The 22,527-nt window shown below is 41.8% G+C and overlaps 1 protein-coding gene across 2 annotated transcripts in view; it reads left to right on the top strand.

Annotated features, from left to right (window-relative positions):
* MAP3K1 (mitogen-activated protein kinase kinase kinase 1) overlaps positions 1-22,527 on the top strand; it is an 88,585-nt gene that overhangs the window by 54,011 nt on the left and 12,047 nt on the right. For both annotated transcript variants that reach the window (XM_060191331.1, XM_060191330.1), the window contains exons 4-15: positions 3,037-3,237; positions 5,828-5,944; positions 6,354-6,502; positions 10,983-11,104; positions 12,277-12,358; positions 12,474-12,657; positions 14,602-14,886; positions 16,823-16,944; positions 18,012-18,103; positions 18,373-18,562; positions 19,128-20,403; positions 21,489-21,641. In XM_060191331.1, the coding sequence (XP_060047314.1) occupies positions 3,037-3,237; positions 5,828-5,944; positions 6,354-6,502; positions 10,983-11,104; positions 12,277-12,358; positions 12,474-12,657; positions 14,602-14,886; positions 16,823-16,944; positions 18,012-18,103; positions 18,373-18,562; positions 19,128-20,403; positions 21,489-21,641 (2,973 nt within the window). The remainder of the gene's footprint in view (positions 1-3,036; positions 3,238-5,827; positions 5,945-6,353; positions 6,503-10,982; positions 11,105-12,276; positions 12,359-12,473; positions 12,658-14,601; positions 14,887-16,822; positions 16,945-18,011; positions 18,104-18,372; positions 18,563-19,127; positions 20,404-21,488; positions 21,642-22,527) is intronic.

The raw sequence follows: 22,527 nt of genomic DNA, 5'->3' as shown, positions 1-22,527 counted from the left end.
TTTTAAGCATAGCATTTTATATAGTAGTAAAGTCTAAGATGCCCATTGATATTTGTTGGATTTATGTTGACACTCCTCTAAGTAAGCAATTTCTAAAAACAGGAAGGAATGAGAGAGAGTTCACCTAGTAAAACAGATGTCTTACTAAGCATGATCCCCAGGGTTTCAAGCCACAGCAACATTTGGGCAGCATCACATCACCAGGGGAAGCTCCATAGATGATAAAATGGTGCTGTGAAGCCTCTCCATTTCTATCTCCTGTCTTTTTCTCTATTAAAAAAAAAAAAAATGAAAGTGTCATCCCAGAAGCATGGGAATTACACACACGCAAGACTGCCCTTTTCCCTGCCTACCTTCCCCTCCTCCCAATTAGCAGGACGCAGCAAGAGTGACTTATCTTTGCTCCCCTTAGCATCTGCTGAGGCAGGAATATTCCACACTGCTTCCACCGCATGTCTTACGCTTCAGCTAGGATGCCAGAAAAGTTGGGGACTGTTGGCACCACGTCCTTATAACACAGACATTGAATTGCAACAAGAAATGTTTTAAGGAGGCAAGTTCCAGCATGGAATATCTTATTAAGTTGCCACTTACATCATGTTTACTGATGTCTTATTGCCCAAAGCTACTTACATGCTGAAACTCAGAATCACTGTGGGAGAGGACTACACGGGAGTATAGATCCTAGAAGGTGTGGTTCACGGGAGCCATCAAAGTAAACGTCACTACAGCTCCCTTCCCAACTCACTTGGGAGATTTGCTAGATAAACTTAACCTCTTACTATTTTTTTTAAAATTACTTAGCATCTCTGGGAGTCAGGCGGTAGCGCAGCCAGTTAAGCGCAGGTGGCACAAAGCATAAGGACTGGCGGAAGGATCCCAGTTCAAGCCCCCGGCTCCCCACCTGCAGAGGAGTCACTTCACAAGCGGTGAAGCAGGTCTGCAGGTGTCCCTCTCTCCCCTTCTCTGTCTTCCCCTCCTATCCATTTCTCTCTATCCTATCCAACAATGATGACATCGATAACAAGAACAATAATAACTACAACAATAAAAAATAAACAAGGGCAACAAAAGGGAGTAACTAAATAAATATATTTTTTTAATTACTTAGCATTTCATTAAGTGGATGGATCAGTTTATCTAGAGAACCAGACATCTCATGCTCTTGTTACTTTAAAATACAAAAAGCTGCAGGGACCAGGCAGTGTTGCCCTCAGTTGAGCACACATTTTACCAAGAGCAAGGATCTGGATTTGGGCCCCTTGTCCCCAACTCCAGGGGAAGCTTCATGAGTGGTGAAGCAGTGCTGCAGGTATCTGTTTCTCTCCCTCTCTGTTGTCTTCTCCCCCTCAATTTCTCTCTGTCCTGTCAAATAAAAGGGAAAACTGGAGAAAATGGCCACCTGGAGCAACAACCCTAGTTGTAATTAAAAAAAAAAAAAAAAACTACAAAAACAGTTTTTTTCTGCAAACATCATTTTGTACATCTGTAAGCATTAATACTAGCAGGTCAAATAACGTGTGCATTTGTTTTCTACTGTTTTAGTTACTCATTTAAAAATTGGTTTCATTGATATATAATTCATTGCTCTATGAATCACTTACTGTATTGAATTGTATCATCTGAATAGCATAGGGTCCACTGTGCTACTGTTGCTGTGGTCAGTTCTTTAATGTTTTCATCACCCCCAAACGGAACCCCTGACAAACTGGCACACTCTCCAATCCCAAGCAAGCACTAATGTATTCTATTCACTCTGTATGTGGCATGCCTATTCTGGACATTTAATAGAATTGAACATTTACAGTGTGTGCAGCCTTTTGTTTTCAGAATTTAGAATGTTTTTAGAATGTTTTCAGGATTCATCCAGATTCTAGCATTTAGAATGTTTTCAGGATTTAGAATGTTTTAGAATTAGAATGTTTTCAGGATTCATCCAGATTCTAGCTTGTATCCATACTGCATTTTAGATCTTAGCATAATGTTCTATATGTCTGTGTATAGATTTCTGTTTACCCGGGCAGGGCTACTAGACAGCATAGTGGTTATACAAAGAGACTCTCATGCCTGAGGCTCCAAAGTCCCAGGTTCGATCTCCTGCACCACCATAAGCCAGAGCTGAGCAGTACTGTAGTAAAAAAAAAAAAAAAAAAAGATTCTGTTTAACCATCTGTTGGTTCTCGGATGCTCGGGCTGTTCCCCCTTCAGGGCTGTTCTGAATGGTGCCACTGTGAACATTTCTGTCAAGTCGTCATGTGTTCATAACTGTACATTTCTCTGGAGGTGGAATTACTGAATTATAAGTTTTCCAAAACAGTCGCAGCATTTTGCCTCCCCACCAGCACTGCAGGAGGGCTTTCCGTTGCTTTAGATTCTCACCAGCACTTACCTTTATTCAGCTAGAGAACAGAAAGAACATGTCACTGGGCACTGATGGGAAGACCACATTCTAGGGGCCCCGGCAGAATCAAGTGAGAGCACGTGTAGCACTGGCTCCGCAGGAGGACTCTGTCAGCCCCGGTGAGATGCCTTCATCTGAGAAGAGTCACGTCTTGTGGGCTCTTGCCGCACGTCCCCAGGGAGGGGCTGCTTGGTGTTCACAAATCGCCAGGTGCACAACTGGCAAGTTTGAACCATAGCTGCCCTTCAATTTTTATCACCAGATACAGTTGTCCCTGCTGACAAGGTGAATAAGGTTCCATGCGTTTTTATTTCGGGTCACATAATACTTGTCAAAGAACTCAGCTTTAGTGTTTTTACAGTTTAGAAAACTACCACGTTCTTGTTTCTTTGGGTCAAAAAAAAAAACACCTTTATGTACTGAGATGACTGAAATCCTAGACGTTTACTCGTGATGAGCCTGCCAACATTTGCAAAAGGTGTTTTTCTCCCATAATAGTATATATATTTAGGGGTGTGTGTGTGTGTGTCTCCCCAGAATGGAAAGTGTCATATGGGACTCTGGTATGACCTTCTACTGGTTATTGTATCTTATCGAGCAGTGAGAAATTTGCCTAATGAAAAACTCCTGTGAAGTTTCAGAACGGGAGGATCACACCCCCTAGAAGAGCCCCTTCACCAGATGGCTTCTCACCATACAGCCCCGAGGAAACAAGCCGCAGAGTGAACAAAGTGATGCGAGCTAGGCTGTACTTACTGCAGCAGATAGGACCCAACTCTTTCCTAATCGGAGGGGACAGTCCTGACAATAAATACCGGGTGTTCATCGGACCTCAGGTAGGATTCGCTGCTGATGCACATTTTACTAGTACTGACTGCTCAGTCAGGTAGATGTACCACACTGGAACATCCTTAAAGTCAGTCAACCCTATTGATAATTTCATTCTCTTTTATTAAACTGAAGTAATGTATTTTGGACTAATAAGCATTTTGTTTTAATGTACTGATGTTTTTGGTTTTTGCTTTTAATATACTTTAGAATATTCCTCTGCTTTCGGGAAGTAGAATGTCCCTGCCAAAATTTTCATAATCTGAAAGGGTATAAAACAAAGAAACAGGGAGTCAGGCAGTAGCTGTGTTAAACGCACGTGGCGCAAAGTGTGAGGACCGGCGTAAGGATCCCGGTTCAAGCCCCTGGCTCCCCACCTGCAGGGGAGTCGCTTCACAGGCGGTAAAGCAGGTCTGTAGGTGTCTTATCTTTCTCTCCTGCTCTCTTTCTCTTCCCCTCCTCTCTACATTTCTGTCTGTCATATCCAACAACGATGACACCAATAACAACAATAATAACTACAACAATGAAAACAACAAGGGTGCAACAAAAGGGAAAATTAAAAAAAAAAAAACTAAAAAAAAAAAAAGAAACAATTACCACTAATATATATGGAGAAAACATTCAAGCACTCCCAAGCCCTCGACAGCACTACTGTGTAGCAAAGGCGGGAAGGATTTGCTCCCTCCATGCTGCCGGCTGTAGGCAGCAGTCTTCCCTGAAGGAGGTGGGAAGTGCAGGGCAGTGCCAGGCGACATTCCGTATAGAAACACCCACTGCAAAACAAAGGTGGAATCTCACTGTCACTTTTTCCCCTTTATTTTTTTTTTATGTTAAGTCACTTAATTCTCTCTTTTTAAAAAAGACTTTTATTTATTTACTAATGGGAAAGACAGGAGGAGACAAAGAATCAGACATCACTCTGGTACATGCTGCCTGGGATTGAACTTGGGAGTTCATGCTTGAGAATCCAGTGCTTTATCCACTTCCTGGGCCACTTTTCCCCTTTATTTTTTTAAAAATATTTTCTTTATTTACTTCAGATAGAGACATGGGGCAGGGGTAGATAGCATAATGGTTATGCAAAGAGACTCTCTCCTGAGGCTTCAAAGTCCCAGGTTCAAACCCCTGCACCACCATAAGCCAGAGCTAATCAGTGGTCTGGTTAAAAAAGAGAGAGAAATTAAGAAGGAATGGGAAGCTAGAGAGTGAGAAAGAAATAGAGACACCTACAGCATTGCTTCACCACTTGTGAAGCTTCCCTCCTGCCTCCTACCTCCTGCAGGTGGGAACCAGGGGTTTAAACCCAGGTCCTTATGCATGGTAATGTGTGTGCACAACCAGATGTCCCATCACTTGGCCTCATTTCTTCCCACAAAATAAGGTACAGCAAGTTCTCACTTAACCTTGTGGATAGGCTTTTGGAAACTGCAACTTAGTGAAGTCGGTTTAGCTCTAGTCTGGTTAACACAGTTCAGAATTAAATCCCTTCACAGATTCCTCATCAGGGAACATCTTCTAAAACTTCTGAATTTTAAGACTTGGGACACTTACTGTGTTAAAACATAATTCATCTTCATACTCCCAGAGAGTTAAGTGATAGGGGGAGATGGCCAGAGGGCTCTGAACCCCAATTTCACCAGGACCCAAAGCATTTGTCACCAGGAATCTTGTTTTTATAGCATCACTGCCAGGGAAACAAATCTGGAAAACACCAGAGGAAACCATCCGCTATTGTGCTTATCTGAGAGAGAAGTGGAAAAAAGGAAGGACATTTGAAAGTAGTAATAGGTATAGGTGTGACTTAGAAAGGAAGTAAAGGCAGGACCACTGAAAAAATGGGCAAAAAATATAGAGACAGATAGTATAAAGTCAACCCATATCTGTGATCTTGGGAGAACAACTACAGTTTCCAGTGGAGGGAATGGGGACACAGAACTCTGGTGGTGTGAATGGTGGGGAATTACACCCCTATTATCTTATAATTCTGTAGAACAATATTAAGTCACTAATAAAAAATTAAAAAATAGTAATTTATCTTTATTAATTGACTCATTTTCCAGCCTGCTATTCTAGTTCAGAATCACAGGTGATCAGAGCTTATCCCAGTCACTTGGGCTCAAGATAAGAACTAGTCCTGGGCAGGACACCATCCCATCACAGGGGACACTCACTCACATATTCACACTCACCCAGACTGAGACAATCTAGGTTTGAATAGTGAACTGAGTGTGTACATCTTTGGAAAGTGAGAGGAAACTGGAGTGAAGACCTAGAAGCCCCCCAGGTGGACATGGGGATCATTTACAAACTGCACACTGGGGGTGATTCTAGCTGGCAATTGATTTCCTGCTCACTCACTCTCTTGCTCTCATCCGCCTTGTAGTGAAACACATTCTCTGTTTAAGCACCTGCTCTCCTAAGCCAGGCGTTTGTAGACCCAAAGTGGATGTTCCCTAAAGAAACAGGGAATGTAAGAATGATGTAGAAAAAGAGTCAAAAATGTAGTATAATTAACTTGAAAACACACAGTCAGCTTAGGCAATCTCATAGAGTCACGGGCTTACTAATTCATAGGTTTATATCTTGATTTTTCAGAATTGCAGCTGTGGGCGTGGAACATTTTGTATTCATTTATTATTTGTTATGCTCCGGGTGTTTCAACTAGAACCGTCAGACCCAATGTTATGGAGAAAAACCTTAAAGAATTTTGAGGTAATTTTTCATAAATACAGTAGAGAAAAATTGTCAACAGATTACTGTCATGGTGTACGTTGATACTTTTCTGTAAGCTCTCAATGTACAGCTGTGATTTTACAGCTCTAGGGACTTGTCGGTTTTAAGATACAAAGTTATATAAGAATCACTGACTGCTTCTAAGTAGTTTCCTTGTGGTCTATTGACCAATTGGTTTTTTTTTTCTTCTAAACAGAAAAAAGGAAAAAAATAAAATAAACACTGACTTACTACGTTATTGTCCTTAGTAAGCTGTAACTATTCTTATTTTTTAAGCTTCTTAGATCAGCTCTATGAAAATTTATTAAGAGACAATTCAACTTCTAGAACTCTCTATATGTATATTACAACACAAATATCATTGTCACTGTCTTTTTTCCAATGTTAGGTTGAAAGTTTGTTCCAGAAATATCACAGCAGGCGTAGCTCAAGGATCAAAGCTCCATCTCGTAACACCATCCAGAAGTTTGTTTCACGCATGTCCAATTCTCATACCTTGTCATCACCGAGTACTTCTGCATCTAGTTCAGAAAACAGGTCGGTACTTGTTAAGGAATCAAAAGCATCAACCCAGTGTGATGTAATTTTAGGGGTAATTCTCTTTTAATCTAGGTGTTAAGTTGCTGTGAAATGATTTTACTATTGAATCTTGGCTTTCAAGTTAACTTGAAGGGGAAGGAATATCATAGGTCATATATATATATATTCAGTGTTAGGAAATGGCCGGCACCCAGTTAAGCACAAAGAACAACACAAGGACCTGGGTTCAAGCCCTTTGTGGATAGGCTTTTAGCAACTGCAGCTTACTGAAGTCAGTTTAGCTCTAGCCTAATTAACACAGTTCAGAATTAAATCCCTTCACAGATTCCTCCTCAGGAAACATCTTCTAAAACTTCTAAATTTTAAGACTCAGGACACTTACTGTGTTAAAACGTAATTTATCTTCATACTCCCAGAGAGTTAAGTAATAGGGGGAGATGGCCAGAGGGCTCTGAACCCCAGTTTCACCAGGACCCAAAGCATTTGTCACCAGGAATCTTGTTTTTATACCATCACTGCCCCTTGCAGTTTATCTCTGACCTATCAAATAAAAATGGCCACCGGGAGCGATGGTTTCATAGTGCTAGTACCGAGTCCCAGAGATAACTAGTGGCAATAAAAAGAAAGGAAAGAACCAAGGAAGGAGGGGAGAAGGAAGCCCTTAAATAGTAGAATATAATATGTCCAGTTAATTAAATGGCGGGTTTAATAACACTCCGCATACATCATTTTGTGCCAAGCACCTAATGTTTTGGTTCATTCTGTTTGTACAGCAATCTAATTTGTAGGTTTTTTTTTTTTCCTTGCCTCCAGGGTTATTGCCGGGGCTCAGTGCCTGCACTGTAAATCCACTGCTCCTGGAGGCCATTTTTCCCATTTTGTTGCTCTTGTTGTTATTGTTATTGTTGTCATCGCTGCTATTGTTGGATAGGACAGAGAGAAATCAAGAGAGGAGGGGAAGACGGGGGAAAGAAAGATAGACACCTGCAGACCTGCTTGTGAAGCGACCCCCCTGCAGGTGGGGAGCCTGGAGCTCAAACCTGGATCCTTAAGCCAGTCTTTGTGCTTCCCGCCATGTACCCATGTGCGCTTAACCTGCTGTGCTACTGCCCAGCCTCCTGTTTGGTAGGTCCTAACCACTATTCTGTTGATAATGCAGATAATGAAGCTGGAGCACTGTGTTGTAGGATATGTCTGGTTCTTCAGTCGACAAATTAACAAGCAATGCAAAGTGGTTTTCCAAAATAACTTTCAAATATAGAGAACTGACACACCACTTCTTTCATAGATACTTTCAGAAGAATCCTCATTACAATTTATTTTTCCTGTGAAAAAATCAGTGTGTTCTTTTTTAAAATTTTTTAAAAATATTTATTTATTTATTCTTTTTGTTGTCCTTGTTGGTTTTTTTATTGTTGTAATTATTATTGTTGTTGTTGATGTCGTTCATTGTTGGATAGGACAGAAAGAAATGGAGAGAGGAGGGGAAGACAGAGAGGGGGAGAGAAAGATAGACACCTGCAGACCTGCTTCACCGCCTGTGAAGCGACTCCTCTGCAGGTGGGGAGCCGGTGGCTCGAACCGAGATCCTTAGCTGGTCCTTGCACTTGGTGCCACATGCGCTTAACCCACTGCGCTACCGCCGGACTCCCTTTAAACAGTGAGACTAGTCATTTGTCAGAGATCATTAGTTGTTACGCAGTTTCTTCTCAGATTCTTCCATTGCATCCTTGCTGGTAAGAATGAATCATCATAATTCTGAAGCATCTGAAATGAAGCCTAAAATGATAGCTGTGAAGATTTTTCAAGTTTCAGGTGTCATCATAAAAATCAATATGAATTGACTTTCTTTTCCAAAGTTTGTCTATTGCTTATAATGTACTCCAGAAAGGAGCCCTGCTTTGCTGGTGAACATACCTCCTATCCAGAGCACCCCAGTTTGGGAAGCACTGGCCTGAGTGATAGAGCCCCATGTTCATCTCATCAATCTTTTTAAGGAGTGTAGCTGTTTCAAACTCAATGAAGAATGTGATGAAATATGAACAAGGATCTAGTGGAGAAAATTCAGGATTTTTAACTATCAAAAAAAAAGCAGATGTTTGAACATTATCTTATTAAGTGAATTGGGTTTTAGAATCATCATTTGATGGGGTTTTGTTTGTTTAGAGATTTCCTAGTTTGTATGGCTTAATGACAAGTGAACCCAAAAATGGTCACAGCTCATTTGAGCAAAGTCGAAAGGATGGACTGGTGAGGGAAATAGAGAAGACAAAACAAAATATTAATTGTGCTTTACCTCAGGGGTAACACAGTATGAATAAACCCATCTGTTTAGCCTTCAGGGAAAAAAATTGAGGTGGTGGTGGGGGGTGTTACTTTGCTATCAGTCATCCCAGACCAATCTTCTGGGTTAAGATAATAGAAGTGTGGCATTGGCCAGGGGCAAAAACCTGAGCTTGTCAAGACTCCCTACTTGTAGGAGTAGAGGTGGGTTACAAGATATTCTTCTCAAATTGAGGTCTAATGCAAGGTCTACTACAAACTGACTTTATGATCTTGAACAACATATTTAACATCCCAGAGCATTATCTTTATGTTGGAAATATTAATCCATTCTTGATGGTTAAAGCAAAGATTTATAAAATAGAAACCAGAAAACCTGTCTCTGGTAGAAGCACTATACTAAATGACTACTGTTACTAGTTTACTAGTTATTGCTTTTTTTTTCTTACTAGTTTTTTTTAATGTACTTTATGTTAGGAATATTCAAATATATTGAATATAATTCAGGTATGCCCTTGATATATTTATAATATATCAATAATATATTGTCCCTCTACATGGAATCCTCCCATGCAAATTAAATTTCATCAAGTTATCTACTTTACTTGCCCTCTGGTATTTGTGCTATCTTTGTCCTTAGGGGCCTTTTTGATCTTTGGCAAAACTTTCTCACTATCTTGAGTATACTATTTGCTAACCTCCTTTTGTTCATTTGGTACTGCACTCTGTGGTATCGACATATCTCTGCCTACTTTATTCTTTTTTTTTTTTCTTGATGATTTGTTCCTACAAGTCTAGTTGAAAGGCTGTGTACATTAAAAATGTGAAATATTGGGGAGTCGGGCGATAGCGCAGAGGGTTAAGGGCAGGTGGTACAAAGCACTAGGACCGACATAAAGATCCCGGTTCGAGCTCCCGGCTCCCCACCTCCAGGGGAGTCGCTTCACAAGTGGTGAAGCTGGTCTGCAGGTGTCTATCTTTCTCGCCCCCTCTGTCTTCCTCTCCTTTCTCCATTTCTGTCCGTCCTATCCAACAACAATGACATCAATAAGAACAACAACATTTAGAACTACAACAATAAAACAAGGGCAGCAAAAGGGAATAAATATTTTTTAAAAAAATAAAAATGTGAAATATTTTTATATTTGTTTCTAGAAAAGTTGGACAATCTTATCCACTTACCCAAAATGTCTAAGATGAGTTTTCAAACTTCAGGTGTGGACTATGTGAATTATAATGTACCTTCTAGTAGTTGAAAATTTGAAGCTATTGGCATGGAGTATATTTGTATATAGTCAAACCTTAGTCAATTTGTTTATTCAAAATATATAAATACAGGATTTGAGGCACACATATATTCTCTAAAATGACCAGCATTTCCACATACTAAATTTTATATATAGCAAGAGGAGATTCACTTAGACACTCAATGACTGCATAGTTGTATGAATCTAAATTAAATTTACTGGAGGGTCCAAAGAGATGGTTCACAGAGTAGAGCACATGCCTTGCCAGACATACTGCCCATATTTGAGCCTCCTGCCTGGGAATGGCATGACCACCAAGGAGAGCACGGTTGTCATGTCTCTGTCTTATCTGTCTCTCAGGGAGAAAGTCAGCCTGGGAGTGTTGAAATCATACCTGACTCTGCAAAAAATGTAACAAAAAAAATTGCTTCATGTTATGAAGAGAAATAAGTATTTCTCAAACTGTCAAAATAGCCCCCCTGGATAGTGTGCTGCTCTGCTCTGTGCTTGAGCCAGGTTCAAGCCTGACCCCCACTGCATTGAAGGAAGCCTTGGTGCTGAAGTCTCTTCCACTCTCTCTGCCTCTGAGAGAAAAGGAAGAAGGAGAGAGAGGGGAGGAGATGAAGAAAAAAATATCTCTCAAATTAATGTGTAAGATGCTCCTAATAAGATTTTTTTTTTTCAGAAGATATCTTTATTTGAGTGAGAGAGAGAGAGAACACCAAAGTATTACTCTGGCACATACAATGCTGGGACTCAAAGAACTCGAGGCCCCATGCTTGAGAGTCCAACACCTTACCCACTGCACTACCTCCCAAGCCATCTAAAAGTAGAGTTCTAATAACCATTTTGGTATTCTAAACTAGCCAGAATTGGTTTTTGCATATGGCATTCATTTTGTGTCACAGTCTTTTGTGCCAGACGCTTTCGTTTCACCTCCTTTACAGCATAAAGGATGAAGAGGAGCAGATGTGTCCGATCTGCCTGTTGGGCATGCTTGACGAAGAGAGTCTCACAGTGTGTGAAGATGGCTGCAGGAACAAGCTGCACCACCACTGCATGTCGATTTGTATGTACATGTCACTTGTCCTTCTGTTCACTCGCCATGGCCGCTCTGTAAGCTAGCTGTATTAGTCTCGACAGGATGGGATTTTTGGAGTGGCCAGTGAGAGAGGAGGAGTATGTATCGAGGCCTTGTATGAAATTGCCAGCAAATTGGGTATTGGGGCATGTTGAGAGATGAGGTAAGTGAGCAAAAGGGAGGCACTAGAGTGTGATAGATGGAAGAAGCACCCAGGGAGTATAATCCAGCCATGCACAACACAGTTGGCAATTTTGTCCCTCCTTCCTTATACTATAAAATGTCTCAAACAGAAAGGATTCTTGACTGGAAGGTATGTTTAGAGGGAAGCAGTAGAAGAAGTCTGGGGCAGGGATTAGGGGAAAATAGGTATAAGCAAAGGTTTGGAATAATATTCTCAGATAATAGAGTGAGGCAGAACACTTTTGAAAAACAGTAATCAGAGTACACATTATTATCACAATGAATAAAATAGCTTCACCAAAGGTGTGGACACCAAAATAAGCTACTGTGTTTTCCTGCTTTGGAGTAAATGTTAATGCTAGATTTTTTTTTATATATAGTTTTGTTCCATTAAATTCTATGTTAGTCTTTATGAATAGTTATTACATATCAATACTCAATGTTAATTATTTTAAAAAGCATTTTACTTATTTAAGATAGGGGAGAGAAAAAGAAAACCAGACATGGGGATCAGGCGGTAACACAGCGGACTAAGCGCATGGACCCTCATAAGGATCCCAGTTCCAGCCCCCGGCTCCCCACCTGCAGGGGAGTCGCTTCACAGGCGGTGAAGCAGGTCTGCAGGTGTCTGTCTTTCTCTCCCCCTCTCCATCTCCCCATCTCTCTCAATTTCTCTTTGTCCTATGCAACAACAACAGCAGCAAGGACAACAATAATAATGACAACAGCTAGGGTAACAACAAGGGCAACAAAATGAGAAAAATGGCCTCCAGAAGCAGTGGATTCATAGTGCAGGAACCAAGCCCCCAGCAATAACCCTGGAGGCAAAAAAAAAAGAACCAGACATCACTCTGGTACATGTGCTGCTGGGGAATCAAACTCAGGACCTCATGCTCCAGGGTCTAACACTTTACTCACTGTGCCACCTCTTGGACCACAATGTTAATTAAGTCCTATTTTCCTTTTATTTTTTTCAGGGGCAGAAGAATGTAGAAGAAATAGAGAGCCTTTAATATGTCCCCTTTGTAGATCTAAGTGGAGATCCCATGACTTCTACAGGTAATGATTTTTAATGAGTGGTTTGGCTGTGTTTCATAAAAAGTGGAAAAAGTCTTCAGAGTGTTACTTAAGCCTGCTCATTACTTTCAGCAAGCTTTGTCAATTTTTCGTCTAGCCACGAGTTATCAAGCCCTGTGGATTCCCCTTCTTCCCTGCGAGCTGCACAGCAGCAAACCAGTCAGCAGCCACCTCTGGCTGGATCACAGCGAAGGAGTCAGGAGAGCACTTTTAACCTCACTCACTACGGAACTCCTCAGGTCCCTCCTGCTTACAAAGACTTAGCTGAGCCATGGATTCAGGTGAGTCGTTCATGTTCCCGACTTCTCAAAGAAGCATTTCCAACTCAGTTGGTTATTGCTCTCTTTAGCCGTTTATTTATTTTATTTTTTTAAAAAAGAACTTATTAGGGACCAGGCAATGGCACACCTGGTGAGGAGCACACATTAAAGTGCTTGAAGACCTAGGTTCGAGCCCCGGGTCCCTACCTGCAGAGGGGAGAGTTTCATGAGTGGTGAAGCAGGGCAGCAGGTGTCTCTCTGTCTCGTTCTCTCTTTATCACTCCCTTTCCCTCTCAATTTCTCTCTGTCTGTATCTAGTAACAAAGCAAATAAAAAATATTTAAAAAAAATAAGAGTGCACTTTTCTTTTAAGCCATTTTTAAAATTTGTGATTAATGGGGGTTTACAAGATTATAAGATTACTGGATAAAGTGTTAGAGGCAGTTTATTTCTGACTTTGCCCCACTATTCCCTAAGAAGAATGTTTTTTTTTTTTCTTGTCTTCATGATCTTAGTCCATTGAAACTTTATACACGTTAGTTAGTTTTCCCACCAGAGCACTGCTCAGCTCTGACTTATGATTTACAGGGGACTGAAGCTAGGGCCTTGGAGCCTCAGGCAGGAAAACCTTTGTGTATGATCATTATGCTCTCTCCCCCTCCCTTATTATAGACATTTAGATATGATTTGTTGTTGGGGCTGGGTGGGGGGCTCACCTGGTTGAGCAGACAAGCTACAGTGCCTCCCCTCACTACCCGCAGGGGGAGAGCTTCATGAGTGGTGAAGCAGGGCTGCAGGTGTCTCTCTGTCTCTCTCCCTCTCTATCTCCCCTCCCCTCTCAATTTTTGGTTGTTTCTACCCAGTAAATAAAGGTAATTTAAAAAAAGAAGGAAAGAAATTATTTGTTGTCTCATCTCCCACCATTAGTCCATTAGAAAATTTATAATTTAAAGATTACACCAGATAATATCTGCAGCAGAGACATAATGGAGTTAACTCTGAATTTTACTTGAGCTAATAGATGTTAGTGACTTTTGATAACTGTCAATTCAACTGAGTATAATATTTCTCCTTGTGATTTTTAAAATATATTTTATTTATGGAATAGAGACAGAGATAAATTGAGAAGGGTAGGGGAGATAGAGAGGAAGACCTTCAGCCCTACTGCTTCCCTTGGAAAGCTTTCCCCTTGCAGGCGGAGACCAGGGCCTTGAACCTCTTTGTCTTTGTCCACTGTAACATGTACACTCATCTGGGTACACCACCACGTGCCCTCCTTCCTTGTGCTTTTAAGTGCCTGGACATATCTGACATTGTATATAGTATGGTGAAGAGGTTTTATTGTTCTTTGTTTAATTCAGTTTTTCTCAGCAATAAAAACCACATTAACCCCAATCACTTCAATTTTGTTAGCTTTTCTTTTTTAAATTCATTTCTTTATTGGGGGGCTAATATTTTACAGTTGACAGTAAATACGGTATGCACATGCATAACATTTCTCAGGGTGTTTTGTTTTGTTTTGTTTTGTCTCAGTTATCACTGGGGTTCAGTGCCTGCACTATGAATCCACTGTTCCTGGAGGCCATTTTTCCCATTTTGTTGCCCTTGTTGTTGTTATTATTATTATTGCCATTGCTGTTGTTGTTGGATAGGACAAAGAGAAATCAAGAGAGATGGGGAAGACAGAGAGAAGGAGAGAAAGATAGATACCTGCAGACCTGCTTCACCGATTGTGAAGTGACTCCCTCGCAAGAGGGGAGCCGGGGGCTGAACCGGGATCTTTACGTGGGTCCTTGCACTTTGCGCCACGTACACTTAACCCACTACGCTACCGCCCGAACCCCCATTTCTCAGTTTCCCACACAACAGTACAACCCCCACCAGGTCCTCTGCCATCCTGTTCCAGGACATGAGCTTTTGGTAGCTTTTCTTCACGTTGAATTCACTGTGCTTGTTTGACTCTAGGTATTTGGAATGGAACTCGTTGGCTGCTTATTTTCAAGAAACTGGAATGTTAGAGAGATGGCTCTCAGGCGTCTCTCCCACGATGTTAGTGGGGCCCTGCTGCTGGCTAATGGGGAGAGCACTGGAAATTCCGGCGGCGGCGGCAGCGGTGGGAGCAGCCCTGGTGTGGGGGGCGTCACCGGATCTTCCCAGGCCGGCGTCTCAGGAGACGTAGTGGAGGCGTGCTGCAACGTTCTGTCCATGGTCTGTGCTGACCCTGTGTACAAAGTGTATGTTGCGGCTTTAGTAAGTAGTTTCATTCCCTAACTGTAGCATTATGGGCTTGCTCACACTTGAGATGTTCTGTTGGAGTAGGAGGAGGAGGAGTTTTTGTTATTTGTGATTCAACAGCAGTGTACAGAGTTGTAAAATTTCAGGGCCGTAGTGTTTTTATTTATTTATTTATTTATTTATTTCCACCAGGCTTATCACTGGGATTCTTTCTGCCTGTCTGCACTAGGAATCTCCTGCTCTTGGTAGCCATACCCCCTGAGGGGTGTAGTTTCACACCTGAATTTGTTCATAGAAGACATCATGCCCACAACCAAAGTCCTATGGCACCCCCACTAACTACAATTGTTGTAGAGGACTCTTTTTTTAAAAAAAATATTTATTTATTTATTTTCCCTTTTGTTGCCATTGTTGTTTTTTATTGTTGTTGTTATTGATGTCGTCGTTGTTGGATAGGACAGAGAGAAATGGAGAGAGGAAGGGAAAACAGAGGGGGAAAGAAAGATAGACACCTGCAGACCTACTTCACCGCTTGTGAAGTGACTCCCCTGCAGGTGGGGAGCCAGGGGCTGGAACCGGGATCCTTATGCGGGTCCTTGTGCTTTGCGCCACGTGTGCTTAACCTGCTGAGTTTAACCACCCGACTCCCTCTTTCTTTTTTTTAAGATTTAGGAAATTACAAGTTTCCATTTAATTTGCACTGCTCAGCTCTGGTTTACGGGTGGTGCTGGGGATTGAACCTAGGACTTCGGAGCCTCAGGCATAGGAGTCTCTTTGCATACCTATTTGTATATGCTGTCTACCCCTGCCAGTTTCCATTTAACCTGTTCATTTAGATTTTTGTTAATCTACTCAGATTTTCTTTCCTTTTTTTTTTTTTTTTTAGCTTTTTTAATTTTACTATTTTTTTTCTATTTATTTATTTTTCTACCAGAGCACTGTTCAGCTCTGGCTTATGGTGGGGGGGGGGGATTGAACCTGGATGTTGAATATTCAGATTTTCTTACCTACCACTTACTTTTCCCCCTTGAAGTAGCAATGTGTTGCTGCTCCTGGCTACATCTTTGACACCTTTACATGACCAAATCAAAAGTGCCTCATAGGATAGTGCAGTAAGCAAAAGAAATTGCTGTGAGATTTTTTTTTTTTTAGTTGACCTTAGTAGACGACAAGAATAGAGTCTGATGAACTCTGTTGTGTGGAGATTATGGAGCCTTCTTACAGAAGACAAGTCTGTGGGAGTCGGGCGGTAGCGCAGCAGGTTAAGCGCATGTGGCGCAAAGCACAAGGACTGGAATAAGGATCCTGGTTCGAGACCCCAGCTCCCCACCTGCAGGGGAGTCATCTCACAGGTGGTGAAGCAAGTCTGCAGGTGTCTTATCTTTCTCTCCCCCTCTCTGTCTTCCCCTCCTTTCTCCATTTCTCTCTGTCCTATCCAACAACAACGACATCAATAATAACTACAACAAAAAAAAAAAAAACAAGGGTAACAAAAGGGAATAAATAAATAAATATTTAAAAAGAAGAGAGGTCTGTGACACCTAGGACTTACGTCATCTTCCTAGCTTAGCCTGTTAGAGGCTATCTTTTATAAATGTGATAAGAGCATAAGGAGGCAACTGTGTGTATAATTTTGGAGGCTAATTTGACTGTCACTATTGTGAGTATGTCTGTCTTTAAAGTAAGATCTCTCAGTGTCACCCCCAGCACCAGCCTCACGGGAGCATCACACACAGGAGAACACCATGAGGAGTGGGGCAGTGCTCTGGTTTTGCTCCTCTGTGTCTCTCTCCCTTTCTGTCGTCTCTTTCTCTTTTTTTTACCCCATCTATTTATTCAACTATTTACATGTCCCTAATACTATTTTGTTTCTCATATTGTGTTACCTTAGTCCATTGTCCCTGATCCTCTTAATGTAGCTAAGCCGACCTCCTGTCTTTCCCCTCTCCAGAAAACATTGAGAGCCATGCTAGTATATACTCCTTGCCACAGTCTGGCAGAAAGAATCAAACTGCAGAGACTTCTCCGGCCAGTTGTGGACACCATCCTTGTCAAGTGTGCAGATGCCAATAGGTAAGGATCTTAAGATGAACTACTTCGAATTGACTTGTATTAACTGCCTAGCACTGGGTTCTGGACATAGCATGTTTATGCAAAAAGACTTTCATGCCTAAGGCATCAAAGGCCCCAGGACAATCCCCTGCACCGCTATTAAAAACAAACTACCATGTGGGAGCAACCTGGGGAGGGTGAAGGTTTCATGAGTGTGGCTGTTGTCTCTCTCCTTTCTCTGTCTCTTGCCCTCTAGCAAAGAGTCCACCAAGGGGCCAGGTGGCGGTGGCAGCTCATTGAACACACATGTTACAATATGCAAGGACTTGGGTTCAAGACCCTGGTCCCCACCTGCAGGGGGAAAAGCATCCTGAGCAGTGAAGCAGTGCGTTAGTCCTCTCTCTCTCTCTCCCTCTCTCCCCCTCTCACCCTCTTCCCCTCTCCCTCTCTCTCTCCTTCCCTACTTCCTTCCTTCCCTCCCTCTCTCCCTCCTTCCTCTCCCTTTCCTTCTCCTTCTCTCTTCTCCTTCCCTCTTGATTTCTCTTTGTTTCTATCCAATAATACATAAATTATATATCCCACCTAAACAGGGCTGGAGTCATACAGGCATAGACTAGACTAAATTAATTTATGAGTTAAACAGTACTTGATGTTTAACACAGAAGGCAAAAGTTACACAAGTACATTTAATAATTAATATTATTACTTATAATGACTCAGTTGACACAGTTTTAGCAGTGAAACAGCTAAAAATGTCTTTTTCTTCTGTGCCATCTTTAAGGGGGTGGGGGTAGTGACCTGCAGTGCAGTTGTTGACACATGGGGACAGTCTCTCATCTCCCTGCAAAAGTTTTCTGCAGAACACTCTCACCCACAACTGAGGTCCCTTCCCATCACCACACAAAAGAGTGCCCCAGAGTTCTCTTCATGCGTCCCTCCCCCTCCTTCCCGGGAGTCTTCCCTTTGCTTTGGTGTGATACACCACACTGGGTCCAGGTTTTGAGAATGCTTCTTCATAAGTCATTCCATTACTACTCTCCTTTTAGTGCATATTTCACCCACTGATGAGATGTTACTCTGGTTTTTAGTCGCACAAGTCAGCTGTCGATATCAACACTGTTGGAACTGTGCAAAGGGCAAGCAGGAGAGTTGGCAGTCGGCAGAGAAATACTTAAAGCAGGTAATGCACCTTTATCTAAGAGTATTTTATCCTGTCTTTTTTTTTTTCTTTAGCATTGTACCTAATCTCAGTCTCTGAGACAGTTACAGAGTTGTGACAAGATATTATAGCTTCCTGTAGTCAGTTAACTTTAGAAATGCTAACCTAAGAGAGATGGTTTTTTTTTTTTTTTAATTTCCACAGTTGAGAATATTTTTGGTGTTCTGCCTTTAATCATAGTTCGTTTTAGATCTTAATGTCACTGTTTTTCACTTGTCTTTTTCCTCTAGGCTCCATTGGGATAGGTGGTGTTGATTATGTCTTAAACTGTATTCTTGGAAACCAAGCTGAATCAAACAACTGGCAAGAACTCCTGGGCCGCCTCTGCCTTATAGACAGACTGCTGTTGGAATTCCCCGCTGAGTTTTACCCCCATATTGTCTGTGTTGATGTTTCACAAACTGAGCCTGTTGAAGTCAGGTAATTTTTCTCAACAAGACCTACTACTGGACAGGGGTAGATAGCATAATGGTTATGCAAAGAGACTCTTGTGCCTGAGGCTCCAGAGTCCCAGATTCAACCCCCCACACCACCATAAGCCAGAGTTTAGCAGTGCTCTGGTGTTAAAAACAAAAACAAACAAAAAAACCTACTATTTTTCTCACTCCACTTCCCAAAAGAGGCACATTTTAAATTAATGCAGACTCGGATTACAGACTTTAGATTCCTGATAATGACTTCATAGCCAACTGCATAAAGACTAAGTCTCATCTGTTAAAATATTATGGATTATAAATTCATAACCCTTCCAACCTATTTTGATATGTACAAGCTATTTGGACTGTATTTTAAAGAATTATTTGTTAGGGTGGGGGTATAACATAACGATTATGCAAAGAGACTTTCATGCCTGAGGCTCTCAAGTCCCAGTTTCAAGTCCCCACACCGCCATAAGCCAGAGCTGAGCAGTGCTCTGGTAAAAAATAAAATAAAGAATTATTTGTTCATACTGCAGTAGTTTTGTTTTGTTGTTTTTCCTTTTCAGGTATAAGAAGCTGCTGTCCCTCTTAACCTTTGCTTTGCAGTCCATTGATAATTCCCACTCGATGATTGGTAAACTCTCACGAAGGATCTATTTGAGTTCCGCAAGGATGGTCACTGCAGTTCCCCATGTATTTTCGAAACTGTTAGAAATGCTGAGTGTTTCCAGGTCCACGCATTTCACCAGGATGCGTCGCCGTTTGATGGCTATTGCTGACGAGGTGGAAATCGCTGAGGTCGTCCAGCTGGGCTTAGAAGACACTTTGGATGCTCGACATGACAGCTTTTCACAGGCCTCTGTCCCGAGCAGCTCTCCAGAAACTACAGAGAGTCATTCCTTTGAGCACACAGACCATTTAGAGAAAACTGGAAAAGGACTGTGTGCTACAAAATTAAGTGCCAGCTTAGAGGACGTATCTGACAGGCTGGCTGGCGTTTCGGTAGGACTTGCTAGTGTAACAACAGAGCAACCAAAGCCAATGGTGCAGACAAAAGGCAGACCCCACAGTCAGTGTTTGAACTCCTCTCCTTTATCTCATCATTCTCAAATTACATTCCCAGCCTCGTCAACCCCTTCTTCATCTGCCCCATCTGTCCCAGCCGGCACTGTAACTGATGTCTCTAAACATAGACCTCAGGGATTCATTCCCTGCAAAATCCCTTGTGCATCTCCTCAAACACAGCGCAAGTTCTCTCTCCAGTTCCCGAGAAACTGTTCTGAAAACAAAGACTCGGATACACTTTCCCCAATCTTTACTCAGTCAAGACCCCTGCTCTCTAGTCATGTACACAGGCCAAAGCCATCTCGACCTAGTCCAGGTAGCACAGGTAAACAGGGAGAGGCCTCCAAGAGCATGACGCTTGATCTGAACAGTGCTTCCAAATGTGACGACAGCTTTGGCGGTAGTGGCAATAGCAGTAATGCTATCATACCCAGCGATGAGACAGTATTCACCCCAGTAGAAGAAAAATGCAGATTAGATGTCAACACAGAGCTCAACTCCAGTATTGAGGACCTTCTTGAAGCATCAATGCCTTCAAATGACGCAACAGTGACTTTCAAGTCAGAAGTTGCTGTCTTGTCTCCTGAAAAGAATGAAAGTGATGATACCTACAAAGATGATGTGACTCATAATCAAAAGTGCAAAGAAAAGATGGAAGCTGAGGAAGAAGAAGCTTTAGCAATTGCCATGGCAATGTCAGCGTCTCAGGATGCCCTACCTATAGTTCCTCAGCTGCAGGTTGAAAATGGAGAGGATATCATCATTATTCAGCAGGATGTAAGTATTGCAGTATTATTGTTGTTCTTCTTCTTCTTATTATTATTATTGGATAGAAACAGAAATTAAGAGGTGGAGGGGAGGGAGAGAGACACCTGCAGCCCTGCTTCACCACTCATGAAGCTTTCCAAGTGCAGGTATAGGGACCAGGAGTTGAACCTGGGTCCTTGAGCACTGTAGTGTGTGTGCTTAACCAGGCATACCACCACCTGGCCCCACTATTGTAGTCTTTAGGAGGTTAGTTTTCTTAGACCATGCTAAAATAAATCTTTTTTTTTTTTTTTAGTATTTTTTTCTTTATTTTTTTAATTTCTTTATTGGGGAATTAATGTTTTACATTCAACAGTAAATACAATAGTTTTTACATGAGATCCTTTTATATATATATAAAATGGAAATGTTGACAAGACCATAGGATAAGAGGGATACATTTTCACATAATGCCCACTCCTAGACCTCCATATCCCATCCCCTCCCCTGATAGCTTTCCTATTCTTTATCCCTCTAGGACCCAGGGTCATTATGGGGTGCAAAAGGTGGAAGGTCTGGCTTCTGTAATTGCTTCCCCGCTGAACATGGGGAAGTCAAGCCATACTCCCAGCCTGAACATGGGGAAGTCAAGTCATACTCCCAACCTGTCTCTCTCTTTCCCTAGTAGGGCAGAGATCTGGGGGAGGTGGGGCTCCAGGACACATTGCTGGAGTCATCTGCCCAAGGAAGTCGGGTTGCTAGAATAAATCTAATTCAAAACGATGCTGTTAACATAAGCTAATCATCACAAGTGGGCTTTTTTTTTAACTGGCAATTATAATAACAGTACTTCCTACATATTTGTTTGAGCAGAAGTCCTTTCTGCCTATTACAAAGACATTTCTGGTTGGTTCTGTAATGGTGAGCACCTTTGCATTTACCATTGCTCACCAAGTACCCATTCAAAAGTCAAGTTGATAGGCAACTTGGGAAGCCCAACAGAGTAAGGTTTTGTGAGGCTCAAATAATTAACAATTCAACTATAAAATAAATTTAACAATAAAAGATAAAAAATAAGTTTAACAATAAAAGATTTCTTCTTGTTTGTTATATAGACACCAGAGACTCTACCAGGACATACCAAAGCAAAACAACATTATAGAGAAGACACTGAATGGCTGAAAGGTCAGCAAATAGGCCTTGGAGCATTTTCTTCCTGTTATCAGGCACAAGACGTGGGAACTGGAACTTTAATGGCTGTTAAGCAGGTAAAACCTATTTTCCAAAGTACACAAGTCATTGTGAATTCTGTTACTAGACATTGAGGCTTGAGTGGTTTGGGAGGAGACACAGTGGACAAAGGGTTGAGCTCAGGAGGATGAGGTCCCAAATGCAGTCCCTGGCAGCGCCTGTGCCAGTGTGATGCTCTGGTCCGCATTGTAAACAAATCCTTCAGGAATGTGAGGGGGCACCTTTGCATGCCATCCAGGTATGAGCTCCTCTCTGTTTTGAGGCTTCTTTATTATAGAATGCAATACCAAGATGGGTCTCATCTGAGTTGTTCTTATTTTTGCATTTGTATAGTGAATAGATTGGATTTTTTTTTTTAATTCCTTTCATCAACCTTACTTTTACAATTTTATCTTGGGATTTCTATGAGGATGTTTATAATGGAGCCTGCTTATAAAAATATGAAAATGATAAGGCTTTCCTCTTTAAGATATGTTAATATTTCTCCCATGGTTGTGCCCCGACCAGCGGGGCGGTGAACAGGGGCTAGGAACCTAAGGACCTGGAATGACAGGGACAAGAGACACGAAAGAACGACAGCAAGACAGGTTTCTGATCAAGCTGCAAAATTTTATTGTGTTCACAGGCATTATAAGGCTTTGGGAAGTGGGGGGAGATGCTGGAGGAGGAGGAGGGGGAGCAAACTTCAAAGTGGAATGTTCCTTGCAACAAACAATGGCCGAAACCATGTTTATTACCACAGCTGTGTGTTGTCTCACTTGATTACTGATAAATGGTTTACCTGAGGGGAAATGGCCTGCCCAGGGGGGAAATAAAACTTGTCTCGAGGGCTTCCGTTGTTTCAAAGCTTATAAAGCAGAGAAATGGTTCCTGGCATGGTTGGACTTTCCCAATTTTGTACTG

This window comes from Erinaceus europaeus, chromosome 5 (genome assembly GCF_950295315.1).
Source record: "Erinaceus europaeus chromosome 5, mEriEur2.1, whole genome shotgun sequence".
In the NCBI taxonomy this organism is placed as follows: domain Eukaryota; kingdom Metazoa; phylum Chordata; class Mammalia; order Eulipotyphla; family Erinaceidae; genus Erinaceus; species Erinaceus europaeus.
The sequence above is the reverse complement of the archived record's forward strand: the minus strand, read 5'-3'. Positions and strand labels throughout refer to the sequence as shown.